Genomic DNA, 14,853 nt, shown 5'->3' with positions numbered 1-14,853 from the left:
TTTCTGTGTGCTAGTATATCTGTATGCTAGTATCTCTGTATGCTAGTATATATGTCTGCTAGTGTGTGCTAGTATCTCTGTGTGCTAGTATATCTGTGTGCTAGTATCTCTGTGTGCTTGCATATCTGTGTGCTAGTATATCTGTGTGCTAGTATTTCTGTATGCTAGTATATCTGTGTGCTGGTATATGTGTCTGCTACTATCTCTGTGTGCTAGTATATCTGTGTGCTAGTATATCTGTGTACTAGTATATCTGTGTGCTAGTATGTCTGTATGCTAGTATATCTGTCTGCTAGTATATCTGTGTGCTAGTATCTCTGTATGCTAGTATTTCTGTGTGCTGGTATATGTGTCTGCTAGTATCTCTGTGTGCTAGTATATCTGTGTGCTAGTATATCTGTGTACTAGTATTTCTGTGTGCTGGTATATGTGTGTGCTAGTATGTCTGTATGCTAATATATCTGTGTGCTAGTATTTCTGTGTGCTAGTATATGTGTCTGCTAGTATCTCTGTGTGCTAGTATATCTGTGTGCTAGTATATCTATGTACTTGTATTTCTGTGTGCTATTATATCTGTGTACTAGTATATCTGTGTTTGCTGCAGTGTCTGTGTGCTAGAGTATCACTGTGCTAAATTATGTATGTCCGATAGTACATGTTTTCTATAGTTCCAATGTGTTATAGTATCTGTGCTAGAGTATCTCTGTTATGGTATCTATATGCTACAGTATCTTTCTTCTATGCCTTTACTAACAGTTCCTATTGTTTCTCTCTTTTTGCAGAGCAATGCGTCTGGTCCTGTGGAGAGCCAGTGGATTTCACAGTGATTCCCGTCCACCACTCGGATATACAGAGTTGGAGTTTTGACACAAGCTCATCTACGCAGGCCTGTCAGAGTTGTGTCCTCCCGGGGGTTGACGCTCCCTCCACCATCCCTCCTCCTCCTCCACCAACACCACCGCTGGCTCCTTTCCCGCTGGCTCCTCCACCACTGGCGCCTCAGTCCAAGCAGAACTGCTCCACTGCATCTTTAATAGACATCTCTCAAAGCATTGCCTTCCATGGTTTCTGCCCTGCTCCAGACCCTATCATCTTACATCGTGAAGATTTGCAAAGGAATGTTTACAAAGAAATTGGCGAATCCCACAAAGAAGAAAGAGAGTAGCGACAATAAAGAGCCCAAATTGACCACCACTGATTTGTGTGACCAAGGTAACCTGACGCCGACACTCTCCACCACTCTGAAAACCACAGTGAAAAATATCAGCAAATGCTCTTCGGCACGTAACATCTCTCTTGAATTAGACGACGGAAAAAACGACTGCTCATCTCTCTCACCGACTTTCAGTTACCGTGTAGCGATAGCGAACGGACTCCCGAAAAACACTCTTCTGCTGAACAATAATGAGAGTATCTTCCAGGAGATCCTCTCCATCAATAGCAAATACTCTGACTCCCTGAGCGAGGCCAAACCTGTGCTTAGATTCGATGAGCAGAAATCTCACACCATGCCAGTGAGACGGAACAGGAAGAGCCTCATTAGTCTGGCGCCCTCCGATGGCAGCTCAGAGGGTGAGAGGGTGGAGCGCTCAAGTCTGCACACTCTCCGACTTGGCGCGCTACGCAAGCTGAGGAAATGGAAAAAGAGTCAGGAGTGCGTGTCTTCGGACTCCGAGGTGAGCAACTGGAGGAAGACCCTGGGTATCCGGAGCAAGTCCCTGGACCGGGCTGGGAGGCAGCAGAAGTCGACCTCTGCCTTAGAAGCCGGCTCCAGCTCTACAGGCTGCATCAACCAAACCCAGGATGTGATGGAGATGATCTTTAAGGAGCTGCAGGGCATCAGCCAGATTGAGACAGAGCTTTCAGAGCTCAGGGGACACGTCAATGCCCTGAAGAACTCCATCGACGAGATCTCCTCCAGCGTGGAGGTGGTGCAGACCGAGATCGAACAACTGCGTACTGGCTTTGTCCAGTCCCGGAGAGAGACGCGAGACATCCACGACTACATAAAGCAGGTCAGCCACCAGGCCAACAAGGCCAGCCTGAGGTTCATAAACGTCCCAGAGGAGAAGCTGGAGAAAACTGAGAGTCTCATCTATCACATTCTAAAGGACAAAATGGGATTTGCTGAAGCACATAAAACACTTAAAATAGAGCTAGCCCATCGGTTAGGTCAACAAAGAGAATGTTCCAATGCAAAACCTAGGCCTATTATTGTAATATTCTCAACCCCCTCAGATAGAGATTTAGTTTTGAAAAAATGCTACAAACTGAAGGGGACTGGTATATCTGTATCCACTGATAGCTTAACGACTCATGATGTGAAGGAAAAGAAAGATAAAGGAGAAATGTCCTCTTCTCAAACCTACGAGAGCATGGACATTAAGGTCTCAGCCAAGGACAAAGCTGAGAGTGATGACTGGGACTCTATGGACAGTGACAAGGAGCTAGACGAACTAAACAGGAACAAATATGCAATGGTGGTGTCTAAGCCCGTTCACAAACATAAAGCAGATAAAAAGAGGCACGGTCACCATGAGCACGGTAGCCGGTCTGCGGATGAGGCAGGCTACTCTGCCTCAGTTCACTACGCTGATGACTCCTATGATGAGTCTGACAAAGCCTCCAAGCCCTACTATGGTGACCTCACCCCCGGCTGGCTTTCTCAGAGCGACTACTCCACCCCCAAGCTCAGCCGCTCCGAGTCTGACTGCTCCAAGCTCTGCCAGTCCTACTCTGAAGACTTCTCAGAGAGCCAGTACTTCAGCCGGCCCAATGGCAGCTCTCTACTATCCTCCTCAGACCAGGAGCTGTGGCAGAGGAAGCAGGAGGACATGGCGTCATCATGGTATGCCAGCCAGACCCTCAGCCAGGAGAACCCTCCGTACACCGAACCCAACGAGGCCGAGACCACTGAGACCATTGACAGTGGGGTGAGCAATGGGCTGGTCTGCATGTCTGGGGATAGGAGCCATTACAGCGGCTCACAGCTGTCTCTGCAGGGAGACCTCTCCCCATGGAAGGACTGGCCTCACCTGGAGCAGGGAGCAGACTCCGGGCTGGATGCTTCCACAGAGCAGAACCTGGTGTCTGAGGTCAGCAGCCCCTTTGACCCAGCTGCCATCCCTGGCTTCCCTGAGAATATCACCAAGTGTCAGGAGGTGGACCTGGCATTTGAAGGGGAGGAGACTTTCATGTTGGATATGGTGGAAAGCACCCTCTTGGACACTGCCCCACTGGAGATCACCCAACTAGAGAGTGCCCGGCTGGGTAGTGCTCCCCCCACTACTCTTTATACAGCCCCTATCGTAGCGAAAGAACCTGTTGTAACACCACCTGTCCATAAGCCTACAGCTAAAGAGACTGCGAAAACACTTCCTAAAGAAACTCCTAAAGCAGCTCCTAAAACTAAAACACCTCCTAAAGAGTTAGCTAAAACTGTTCCTAAAGAGATTGCTAAGACTATTCCTAAAGAGTTAGCTAAAACTGTTCCTAAAGAGATTGCAAAGACTATTCCTGAAGAGGTTGCTAAAACAATTCCTAAAGAGGTTGCTAAAATTATTCCTAAAGAGGTTGCTAAAACCATTCCTAAAGAGGTTGCTAAAACTATTCCTAAAGAGGTTTCTAACACTATTTATAAAGTGACTTCTAAACCGGCAAAAGAGGTTGCTAAATCAATTGCTGAAGAAGCTGCTAAAACTATTAAACTAAGAGAAACAGCCAAAATGATTCCTAAAGAGAATGTTAAAACACCTCCTAAAGAAATTGTTAAAGCTATTCATACAGAGGCTCCTAAAACACCTCTGAAAGACACTCCCAAAACAAGCCCAAAAGAAACTCCCAAAACAAGTCCGAAAGACACTCCCAAAACAAGTCCAAAAGAGGCTGTGAAAATACTTCCCAAAGACACTCCTAAAACAAGTCCAAAAGAGGCTGTGAAAACACCTCCCAAAGACACTTCTAAAACGTGTACAAAAGAGACACCTAAAATGGTTCCTAAAGGGGCATCTAACACACTTCCTAAAATGGCAGCTAAAGAAGCCCCTGAACTATCCACCCAAACATTCCCTGAGCTTGATGTCAAACACAGCTTCCAACCGAGCCAGACCAAGTCATCCACCATGTACCGTAGCCAGAGCGAGATCCGGTCTGAGAAAGTTGTAGAGGAGGTGCCCAAGTCCTGGAGCAGCCGCCTCAGCATCGATCTCACCGACAAAGCTCCATCCTTCAGCTTTGGGTTCGGCTCCACCCTGAAGAAGGCAAAATCCGCCCTGGAGGTGGTGTGGAAGTCAGGCCCTCCACCTAGTGCCGCTCCCCCAGAGCCACCCCCAGACTCAGGCTCCTTCATGGGCCGCTTCTGCACACTGTCCACCTCCACGGCCAATGACTCCAGCACCACCATCGACTCCGACGTCTACACTGATTCCTTTGTCTACAAGGCTGAAGATGAAGATGAGGCTACCGCTGGTGACCAGCTGGTGGACAACGAGACTGCCTATGTCGGGGTGATGGAGCAGGTCCTGGCCAACCTGGAGAACCGGTCCAATGCCAACGACACAGAAGAGACAGAGGAGTTTGAGGAGCCCATACTGGATTATGATCCTGATGCCTCTCAGGATTATGTCTCTGAGGACTATGAGGCTACCACCCAGGATTACGAGGACTCTGATGAAGTTGAGGCCACCCAGGAGGCTGCAGTCGTTCTGGAGTATGACTGTAGTCTGGACGAGCATTACGACGAAGAGTACAGTGAGGATTACGTTGATGATGCCATGACGGGGGACACGGCAGAGGACACAGCAGAGTATGAGGCCATGGTGGAGTATGTCGAGGTGGAGGAGCCTGACGAGGAGGAAGAAGAGGAGGAGGAGGAGGAAGAGGAGTTAATGGAGGACATGGAAGAGGGGGATGAGATGGAGGAAGCCTCCGAAGCATCTGTGTCGGAGAGGATGGAAAACCTAGAGGATGAGAACAAAAACATTCCGGAGAAGGAGGAGATGCCTGCAGAGGCTCCACCCAAAAAGCGAATCCGTCCCACGTTTAAGGAGGCTGCGCTGAGGGCCTACAGGAAGCAGATGGATGAGCTGCAGCAGCAGATCCTGGCTGGAGGTAGCTACATCTTCTCTTTACTACATTTTACTTCACTTTACTCCACTACACTTTACTTCACTTTACTACACGTTACTACACATTACAACCTGATCTGGTTCGCACTGTATAACCAACTGCTATGGTAGTTGTCATGCCAAGTGTGACCATTGGATCTGGAAAGACAGCACAAACAGATCTGGGACAAGGCTGCTACACTTTGTCTTCTCTCTTTACTCATCTTTGGCATTGTATCAGTGTAGTGCAGAAAGTTTTACTCAGTTCAGGTCATATGGTTCAAATTATGGTATGTCTCATACAGTTAACAGTACAGTAGCATGTAAAGTATGCACTATAAAATAGATATGTTTGTGTACTATCTGACTTTGAACCATGACATTTGAACACAGACATTTATCGGAGATGTGGAATGATTGGTGTCAGTTGAACATGTCTTTGGTAGAGAATCCTTGAGGATCAGACTGAGGCCTGTAGTGGAATATGTATGAGCTCCTGGAAACCCCCAGCATCTGTTCCACCGGTGTTGGGATTTCGGGGACTTTTAGGTTGACTTTGACTGTTTGATTTGCTCCTGGCATCTTCTGGAATTGGTCATTGATTTTGTGCTTGATGCTAATATGAAGGGACGACTGTTTTCTTTGAAGGTGGGCAAGGTTAGTGTCAGGGTTAGAGGTATGTATAACATAATCCTCGTGGTGCAGCACTTTATAGCTGACTTAAACTGATGGATTTTTATTTTAGAATACAAGCTGGAGAGTTGTCTGATTTTTAGTGAGTATGTCTCTTCCTCATGAACATTTTATGGTTCTAAAACGGTACACCACCCATGTTCCAGGGAACAATGCAATCAGATTAGCGCAGACTCGAACAACATGGATTCCATCCAATTACCATCGACCATCAGGGATATTCGGACAATGAAAGCAATAGAACTCACTGTTTCTGACAGCTTAGAAATATTAACTTAAAACTGAACCTCAAATTCAAGTGGTGTGTGTTTACCATGCCCGGAGCCACATTACCGTTTCCATTTAGTGAACTAGGTCTATTCTCCACATTACCCTTTCCATTTAGTGAACTAGGTCTATTCACCACATTACCCTTTCCATTTAGTGAACTAGGTCTATTTACCACATTACCCTTTCCATTTAGTGAACTAGGTCTATTCTCCATATTACCCTTTCCATTTAGTGAACTAGGTCTATTCTCCACATTACCCTTTCCATTTAGTGAACTAGGTCTATTCTCCACATTACCCTTTCCATTTAGTGAACTAGGTCTATTCTCCACATTACCCTTTCCATTTAGTGAACTAGGTCTATTCACCACATTACCCTTTCCATTTAGTGAACTAGGTCTATTCTCCACATTACCCTTTGCATTTAGTGAACTAGGTCTATTCTCCACATTACCCTTTCCATTTAGTGAACTAGGTCTATTCTCCGAATTACCCTTTCCATTTAGTGAACTAGGTCTATTCCCCACATTACCCTTTCCATTTAGTGAACTAGGTCTATTCACCACATTACCCTTTCCATTTAGTGAACTAGGTCTATTATTCACATGACCCTTTCCATTTAGTGAACCAGGTCTATTATTCACATTACCCTTTCCATTTAGTGAACTAGGTCTATTATTCACATTACCCTTTCCATTTAGTGAACTAGGTCTATTCACCACATTACCCTTTCCATTTAGTGAACTAGGTCTATTATTCACATTACCCTTTCCATTTAGTGAACTAGGTCTATTATTCACATTACCCTTTCCATTTAGTGAACTAGGTCTATTATTCACATTACCCTTTCCATTTAGTGAACTAGGTCTATTCTCCACATTACCCTTTCCATTTAGTGAACTAGGTCTATTCTCCACATTACCCTTTCCATTTAGTGAACTAGGTCTATTCTCCACATTACCCTTTCCATTTAGTGAACTAGGTCTATTCACCACATTACCCTTTCCATTTAGTGAACTAGGTCTATTCTCCACATTACCCTTTGCATTTAGTGAACTAGGTCTATTCTCCACATTACCCTTTCCATTTCGTGAACTAGGTCTATTCTCCGAATTACCCTTTCCATTTAGTGAACTAGGTCTATTATTCACATTTCCCTTTCCATTTAGTGAACTAGGTCTATTATTCACATTACCCTTTCCATTTAGTGAACTAGGTCTATTATTCATATTACCCTTTCCATTTAGTGAACTAGGTCTATTCTCCACATTACCCTTTCCATTTAGTGAACTAGGTCTATTCACCACATTACCCTTTCCATTTAGTGAACTAGGTCTATTCTCCACATTACCCTTTCCATTTAGTGAACTAGGTCTATTCTCCACATTACCCTTTCCATTTAGTGAACTAGGTCTATTCACCACATTACCCTTTCCATTTAGTGAACTAGGTCTATTCACCACATTACCCTTTCCATTTAGTGAACTAGGTCTATTATTCACATTACCCTTTCCATTTAGTGAACTAGGTCTATTCTCCACATTACCCTTTCCATTTAGTGAACTAGGTCTATTCTCCACATTACCCTTTCCATTTAGTGAACTAGGTCTATTCTCCACATTACCCTTTCCATTTAGTGAACTAGGTCTATTCACCACATTACCCTTTCCATTTAGTGAACTAGGTCTATTCACCACATTACCCTTTCCATTTAGTGAACTAGGTCTATTCTCCATTCCATTTAGTGAACTGATTCACCCTTTCCATTTAGTGAACTAGGTCTATTATTCACATGACCCTTTCCATTTAGTGAACTAGGTCTATTCTCCACATTACCCTTTCCATTTAGTGAACTAGGTCTATTCTCCACATTACCCTTTCCATTTAGTGAACTAGGTCTATTCTCCACATTACCCTTTCCATTTAGTGAACTAGGTCTATTCTCCACATTACCCTTTCAATTTAGTGAACTAGGTCTATTCTCCACATTACCCTTTCCATTTAGTGAACTAGGTCTATTCTCCACATTACCCTTTCCATTTAGTGAACTAGGTCTATTCTCCACATTACCCTTTCCATTTAGTGAACTAGGTCTATTCTTGTGAATTCCGTCAATGCTTTTAGTGGAACATTGACCCACTTTTAAGAGTTTGATAATAATGTCAAAATATGATTTGTCTTATTGCTCTGCTATTACATTTCCCCTTTGGGATCTGCTAAATGAATCAGCCAATATACCTCAGACTATGGCTGGGATCTCATGAAACCTGCTGAAATTATATTATTATTTTGCTTAAAAATGCTCATTTTGATTAAAGTGAATATTAGATTTGTTTTGTTACACCTCAAAAAAACATGATTTAATGAATCTGATTAAACTTACTGGAATAATGCTTTTTTCTGTAGCTCAGGTTTGCAGACAAAACCGCAAGATTAATCAGACAAACATAAGGCCAAAGAAAAATGATTTCTCGGTATGTATAAGTGGTTATTATTGATTTAGTGTAACGGTTTTCTTCCTGGGAAGGAGAGGAGGACCAAAATGCAGCGTGGTTATTTATAAACATCTTTAATGAAAGATGAAAACTTGAATACTATACAAAATAAGAAAACGTGGAAAAAATGAAAGAGTCCTAACTGGTGCAAAACACAGAGACAGGAACAATCACCCACATGATACCTAAAGAATATGGCTGCCTAAATATGGTTCCCAATCAGAGACAACGATAAACACCTGCCTCTAATTGAGAACCACTCCAGGCAACCATAGACTTACCTAGAACACTCAACTGAACACAACCCCATAGACTACAAAACCCCTAGACAAAACAAGACACATAAATCACCCATGTCACACCCTGGCCTAACCAACATAATAAAGAAAACACAGAATACTAAAGCCAGGGCGTGACATTTAGTGAAGCAAACAATGAACTGTTTTAAGTGGAATGAAGAAAGGTTTTTAAATCAGAGCTATGGCGGGGCCTGTCTCCTGTTTAATTGAACAAGCTCTTGACCTACATGTGGTAGCAGCTATAGTGCACGGCTACACTCACAGCACAGCATACGCACACACAAACACGCACGCACGCACACACACACACACACACACACACACACACACACACACACACACACACACACACACACACACACACACACACACACACACACACACACACACACACACACATTCACAGTTACAGCAGTAGATCATGTACACAGTATATTGGATACAACAAACTCACACTAAATGAAATATACAGTATAGGCTAATGGATACAGCATACTCACACCTATATATTATGTAAGGTATGTAGGACACAACATACCCCTTTATTATAGATACATTATATTAAATATAAATACATACAGTACATATTTTCAAAGGCTTGATCTTTAAGCAGGGGGGCGTACTTTGCACTTGGGCACTATTCCTTGGTAATTAGTTTCATTACCAGGCAAGCTAAAACAAACACACTTCAAGCATTGTAAAGTATTAGACACTAGTATTTTACCCAGTTCAGATATGGCTGCAGCTACAGCTAATGCTGCTGCTGTTGTTATTACTTGTTATTTTGCTATTGCTAGTTATTTTGCTTTTGCTAGTTATTTTGCTATTGTTTATTCTATTGCTATTGCTAATTCTGTTTCTAGTTATATTGTCATTGCTACATCTATTTATATTGGTAATTAAAATGTATTTAGCAATTGCTAGAGCCTAATCTATTTTTATTTCTACAGCTACGACTATACTGTACTATACTGAATACAGCTACAGCTACTTACAGCTACAGCTATTGCTACTAACACTGCTATTGTTGGTGTTAGCGTTACAGCTGCCATTACTGTATTGAGATGCTAATTTGGGCTCCCAAGGGCATTCTCTAACCAGGTCAGCCTTGCTTAATAAAATATTTATATGAGTTTTGTATGGTAGTGTTCTGTAGTGTACTGTAGCCTCTTTCTACTACTACTGCTGCCACTGTTGGCTGCGGATGGTTTCTCCTGGGAGAGGCAGAGAAAGACAGAGCTTGGTCCTGGCACACTGTGCCACATTCTATAAGCGTCTATATATAAAAGATGCAAATAAAGTGGCATTAAAAAGGAAAGCAATAGAGAGGGAGTTGTGTTGTTATGTTAATTGTTGTGATGGGTCCTACTAACTCTGGGCCTAGATTGCTGTTCAAATACCAATACTCTCAGTTGACTGGCTCTGTGGCTCTGCCCTGGCTCCAGATCTGCAGTAGTCAGAAACGAACTAGCCATAGGACAATCAGGCAAATGCTAGATGGGCCGATCCATCTATAGCCAAGTTGGCCCGTCTAAATTGGGTTTTTATGCGCAGAATTATTATTATTTGGCTAATAATGGGGGCCTCAAGGTAAAAATTGCCTGGTATGTTTGGATTTCTGGTCCCAGTCTGTCCCTGGCAGCAGACGTTCCAGTGGTTTAGGCTGTGGGAGGGATTATCAACAGAGATTCTGAGCTAACGTGGACCGTCTTCCTCCCTCCTTGAGAATGGCTGTAGTTCCCTCTCTCTCCCTTCCCGGAAAATGGCTGTATAGCGTTGACTTTGTCTTTCTCTCTCACTGGAAATGGCTGAGGCTTTGAGTCCGTCTCCATGCCACTGTCTGCCACAGCCACAACACAAGAGGAAGCATCCCAAATGCAATTGGACTCCTTTAGTGATGGTGTTACATGATGCAGAGAGTTTGAGTGCTGCAGCCTATGGGAAACCACTGATTCTGGGCAGCACCCACTTGAATTTCTAGTAGCTACAGATTTATATTATTATATTATTATTTATGGACATAGCCACTACTTCTACCATGTACGACCACTCCACAGATCCTACAAGCATTCAGACAGACAGGGCGTACTAGACTACTGTCCATAACTAGCACTGGCATAACACAGTTTCTCTGGACCCCCTGCAAGATCGGAGTTGCCCCCCTTCATTTTCTCATGTTAAACCTAACATTTCACAAAGCTATGCATGTTGTCGCATGGTATCGCAATGCTGCCATTTTTAGACTGCTGGCTGGTGGAAATACTGTTATTACTTGTTCAGTAATTACATTTGGAAATTCTAACATTTCAGATTATAAGATAAATGTGTGATGCCACAGCATACTAATCAGCTACCAATATAACTATCCTGTATATGCTACTTGAACCTGCAGGACATGAGCCGTCCTCGCGCTTTCTCCCAGCTTGGATAGAAAGTAGTTGTGCGTAAAACCAGCCTATTATTGCCAAATAATACAGTCAATTACCCTCAAAACACTAGCTTACTAGGGATTGTTTCTTTATGCAGTGTACTGTCTATTGCTAAATACCATATTTAGCTGCTATTTATACTAAATATTTTATACAAATTACACATAAAATAACCTAACAATGAGGAAAAAATAAGTCGACTTGAGGATAAATTCAGCCACTATTTATTGGTTAACTTTTGTCTGGCTAATAGCCTACACCAATGGGCTGCAATATTCACATTAAATTAAATTAAATCATATGAAATCCAACTTGAAACACTGCCCTGATCTCCTGAAGTCCTCCTTATTTGTGTGCAAATGTTTTTACCTGTAAGTCCAGGTAGTGGACTGTTTTCCATACTGAGTATTGCCAACCTAGACAGTCTTTCCTGAGACATTTTCCATTATTCTGCATTTCCATTGTGTTGCACACAATTTAAACTTAGTCTTGAATGATGCATGCCAAGATATACCAGAGATAAGGGACTGTTGATATTGAAACCCCACAACTCAAATGCAGTATAAATGAAAGCGAAAACCGCTTTTTTTCTTCAAGCCCTCAAGAACTGTTGTCTGCTAAAGACGATAATTTGTTTGCATCTGGCAATCTATTGACTGTCCAGTATCCAGATTACCTGTCCCCAGAGCTTCTTACGCAGTAAATCTCTTTTCGTAACGTGTTGAGTCCTGCAATTAAGGATAATGAGAGGCTCAATTAAAGCTGTTGCAGAACTGCTGTATTTGAAGGACCACTCCCCCTGCAGTTTACCTGATGTTGCTATGGCAATCATGCTGTTTTTACTCTCCCTGTAACTGTTACTACTGCAGAGAGATTGTTTTCTAAGCTAAAACTCATAAAGAACTACTAAGAAGCATTAGGCTGTCGGTCTGAAAGGAGCTTTTGAACACCTGAGTAAGCTCCACTCATTACGCTGGCACCGTAGTAGCCTTGACCACAACATTTGTTCACCGATATCCCCTTATATTTGCAGTCAGTTAAATGCTTTCTTTTCAAGGCCTGAGGCACTTTTTCAGTCACATTCCTGAAGCCCAAGAAACAAACACATAGCTTCCTAGTACATATGGAAATTAAAAAGTTGATTAATTAATTTTTGGAGGGTTACTGTCAAAATGACATCGATGACAGGTGCAATGGTCCCCAGAGCTTGTGGGACCTCCTGCCTTGTGCGGGAGGTCCCACAAGGCGGTGTCCGGTACGCCAGTGATAACTAATGCAATGGTACACTGAATCTGTTTCATTGCTTTATCATGGTTTCTGTAATATCATTATTATGTTAAATGTCTTCAGTGTGAGAACGTATGATGAGTCATGAGATGACTCTCTTCTCTCCCTCTTTTCTTTCTCTTATTCCTCTCTCTCACTTCCCTCCTCTCTCTTTCTCTCCACTCGCTCCCTTCTCTCTCTTCCTCTACTCCTCTAGTTCCCCCCTCTCACCCCTCTCTCTGTTACTTTTTCTAATTATTTGTGTGTTGGTATTGAGGCCCAGCCACACAGACCCTGGTGGGAAGGGTCAGTAGGCCTACCTGGTTATATTGTCAGCCTGCAGAAGACTATTACGAAGTGTGGAATTGCACACTTCCCATCATGGACTCCCTCCAGCCAATTTTTAAACCAATCCAATGCCTTTAAATCTATGACTGGAATTGTGCGGGTGTGGGATGGAGAATTTGGCCAAAACATAAGGCTCCTAATGGGAAGCGCTTCAGCACCTGATTATATTACTAGCCTGAAGCCGGCTAGCTTCTGGTTATATTGTTAGCCTGAAGACGGCTAGCTTCTGGTTATATTGTTAGCCTGAAGATGGCTAGCTGCTGGCCATTATGTATTGTTACCAGGAAAGCTATCTTCTGGTTATATTGTTTGCCTACGGAAGGCTAGCTGCTGGTCATACTGTATTGTTAGCCTGCCGAAGGCTAGCTGCTGGTCATTATGTATTGTTACCAGGAAAGCTATCTTCTGGTTATATTGTTTGCCTGCAGAAGGCTAGCTGCTAGTTATACTGTATTGTTAGCCTGCATCAAGGCTAGCTACTAGTTATACTGTATTGTTAGCCTGCATCAAAGCTAGCTGCTGGTCATACTGCATTGTTAGCCTGCAGAAGGCTAGCTGCTGGGCATACTGTATTGTTAGCTTTCAGAGGGCTAGCTGCTAGTTATACTGTATTGTTAGCCTGCATCAAGGCTAGCTGCTGGTCATACGGTATTGTTAGCCTGCAGAAGGCTAACTGCTGGTCATACTGTATTGTTAGCCTGCATCAAGGCTAGCTGCTGGTCATACTGTATTGTTAGCCTGCAGAAGGCTAGCTGCTGGTCATACTGTATTGTTAGCTGCAAGGGAGGGTCAGTGCTTGTTGATGGTTAGCTTGCATGCCTCCTAGTTAAACTGTTAGCTCGCAGCAGGCTAGCTGCTTCACTGACTTTGGATCAATGCCCTCTGTGACCATGCTCTGTTGTATTATAGTCTATTTATTCAACTGTGCAACCAAGACATTATCCACTTTATATTTGTAAAACAGTCATACTTAGCACATTCATCAATGTATACTGTATATCCTATTGTGTACCTATCTGTTTTATTACTATGCATGTTACTTTACTCTAATTACTTAAGTCACTATTTTTTAGTGACTTTTGATTGTTATTGACATTGTACTGCAATGTTGAGGCTGGTATGCAAGCATTTCACTGCATCCTGTATGCCTGCTGTAAACTGTGTATGTAACGAATACAATTATAGGTGTTTGGAGGGGTCGTGCTTGGTGATGGTTAGCTTGCAGCTTGCCTCCTAGTTAAACTGTTAGCTTGCAGCAGGCTAGTTGCTTCACTGACTTCGGATCAATGCCCTGTGTGACCATAAGTGTTCCTCTGCATCTGACTAGCTGGATTGAGTGTTATCTCCATGAGTTTGCTGACAACATAACCAGCTTTCCTCTTTGAAATCGATTATGTTTCGTTTCCTTTCCAGTGATTTAAGTGGGTATTTTTTTTATAACATTTTAAAACGTCTTTGTATTACGTGTCTCAGTGGCACAGCTGGACCTTGCTAGAACTTACCCAGATTTGCCTTAGCTTTGAGTGGCACCTAGATTTCCTGCATCTTAGCTGTACCTATGCTAGTTGTGCTATGTTTCCAGATTTGCTGCTAGACAAATTGTATTTTAGCTGAATCTAGATTTGCTGCACCTACTGTATCTTAGCTGTACCTGTATACTTGGCAGATCTGCATTAGTTTTTCCTATGTTACAGTAGCTGTACCTATCATAGTAGCTTCACTGATCTTAACATGGCTAAAGAGGTACATTGAGGCCAGTGTTGGGGCTAGCAGGTTGTTTCAAAATGTATTCTATACATGTGCTGAAGAGATCAATGGTAAGCAGACCATGGGGGATAGAACAAGGATGCTGTCATTGGCACCCATTCAAAAAAGATGATTTAACAAAGTGGATATTAGTCAAATCTGTAATGATTTATGTGTTCTAACAGGCCCACAATGTGGTTGAT

General features: G+C 42.9%; 1 protein-coding gene across 3 annotated transcripts in view; it reads left to right on the top strand.

The window, feature by feature from the left end:
• LOC118374656 (protein unc-13 homolog C-like) overlaps positions 1 to 14,853 on the top strand; it is a 260,042-nt gene that overhangs the window by 20,082 nt on the left and 225,107 nt on the right. For all 3 annotated transcript variants that reach the window (XM_052515796.1, XM_052515795.1, XM_052515794.1), the window contains exon 2: positions 783 to 5,109. In XM_052515796.1, the coding sequence (XP_052371756.1) occupies positions 1,062 to 5,109 (4,048 nt within the window). In that variant the 5' untranslated portion in view covers positions 783 to 1,061. The remainder of the gene's footprint in view (positions 1 to 782; positions 5,110 to 14,853) is intronic.

This window comes from Oncorhynchus keta, unplaced genomic scaffold, assembly GCF_023373465.1.
Source record: "Oncorhynchus keta strain PuntledgeMale-10-30-2019 unplaced genomic scaffold, Oket_V2 Un_scaffold_3114_pilon_pilon, whole genome shotgun sequence".
NCBI classification, from domain to species: domain Eukaryota; kingdom Metazoa; phylum Chordata; class Actinopteri; order Salmoniformes; family Salmonidae; genus Oncorhynchus; species Oncorhynchus keta.
Note: the sequence above shows the minus strand (reverse complement) of the source record. Positions and strands in the feature narration are given on the sequence as shown.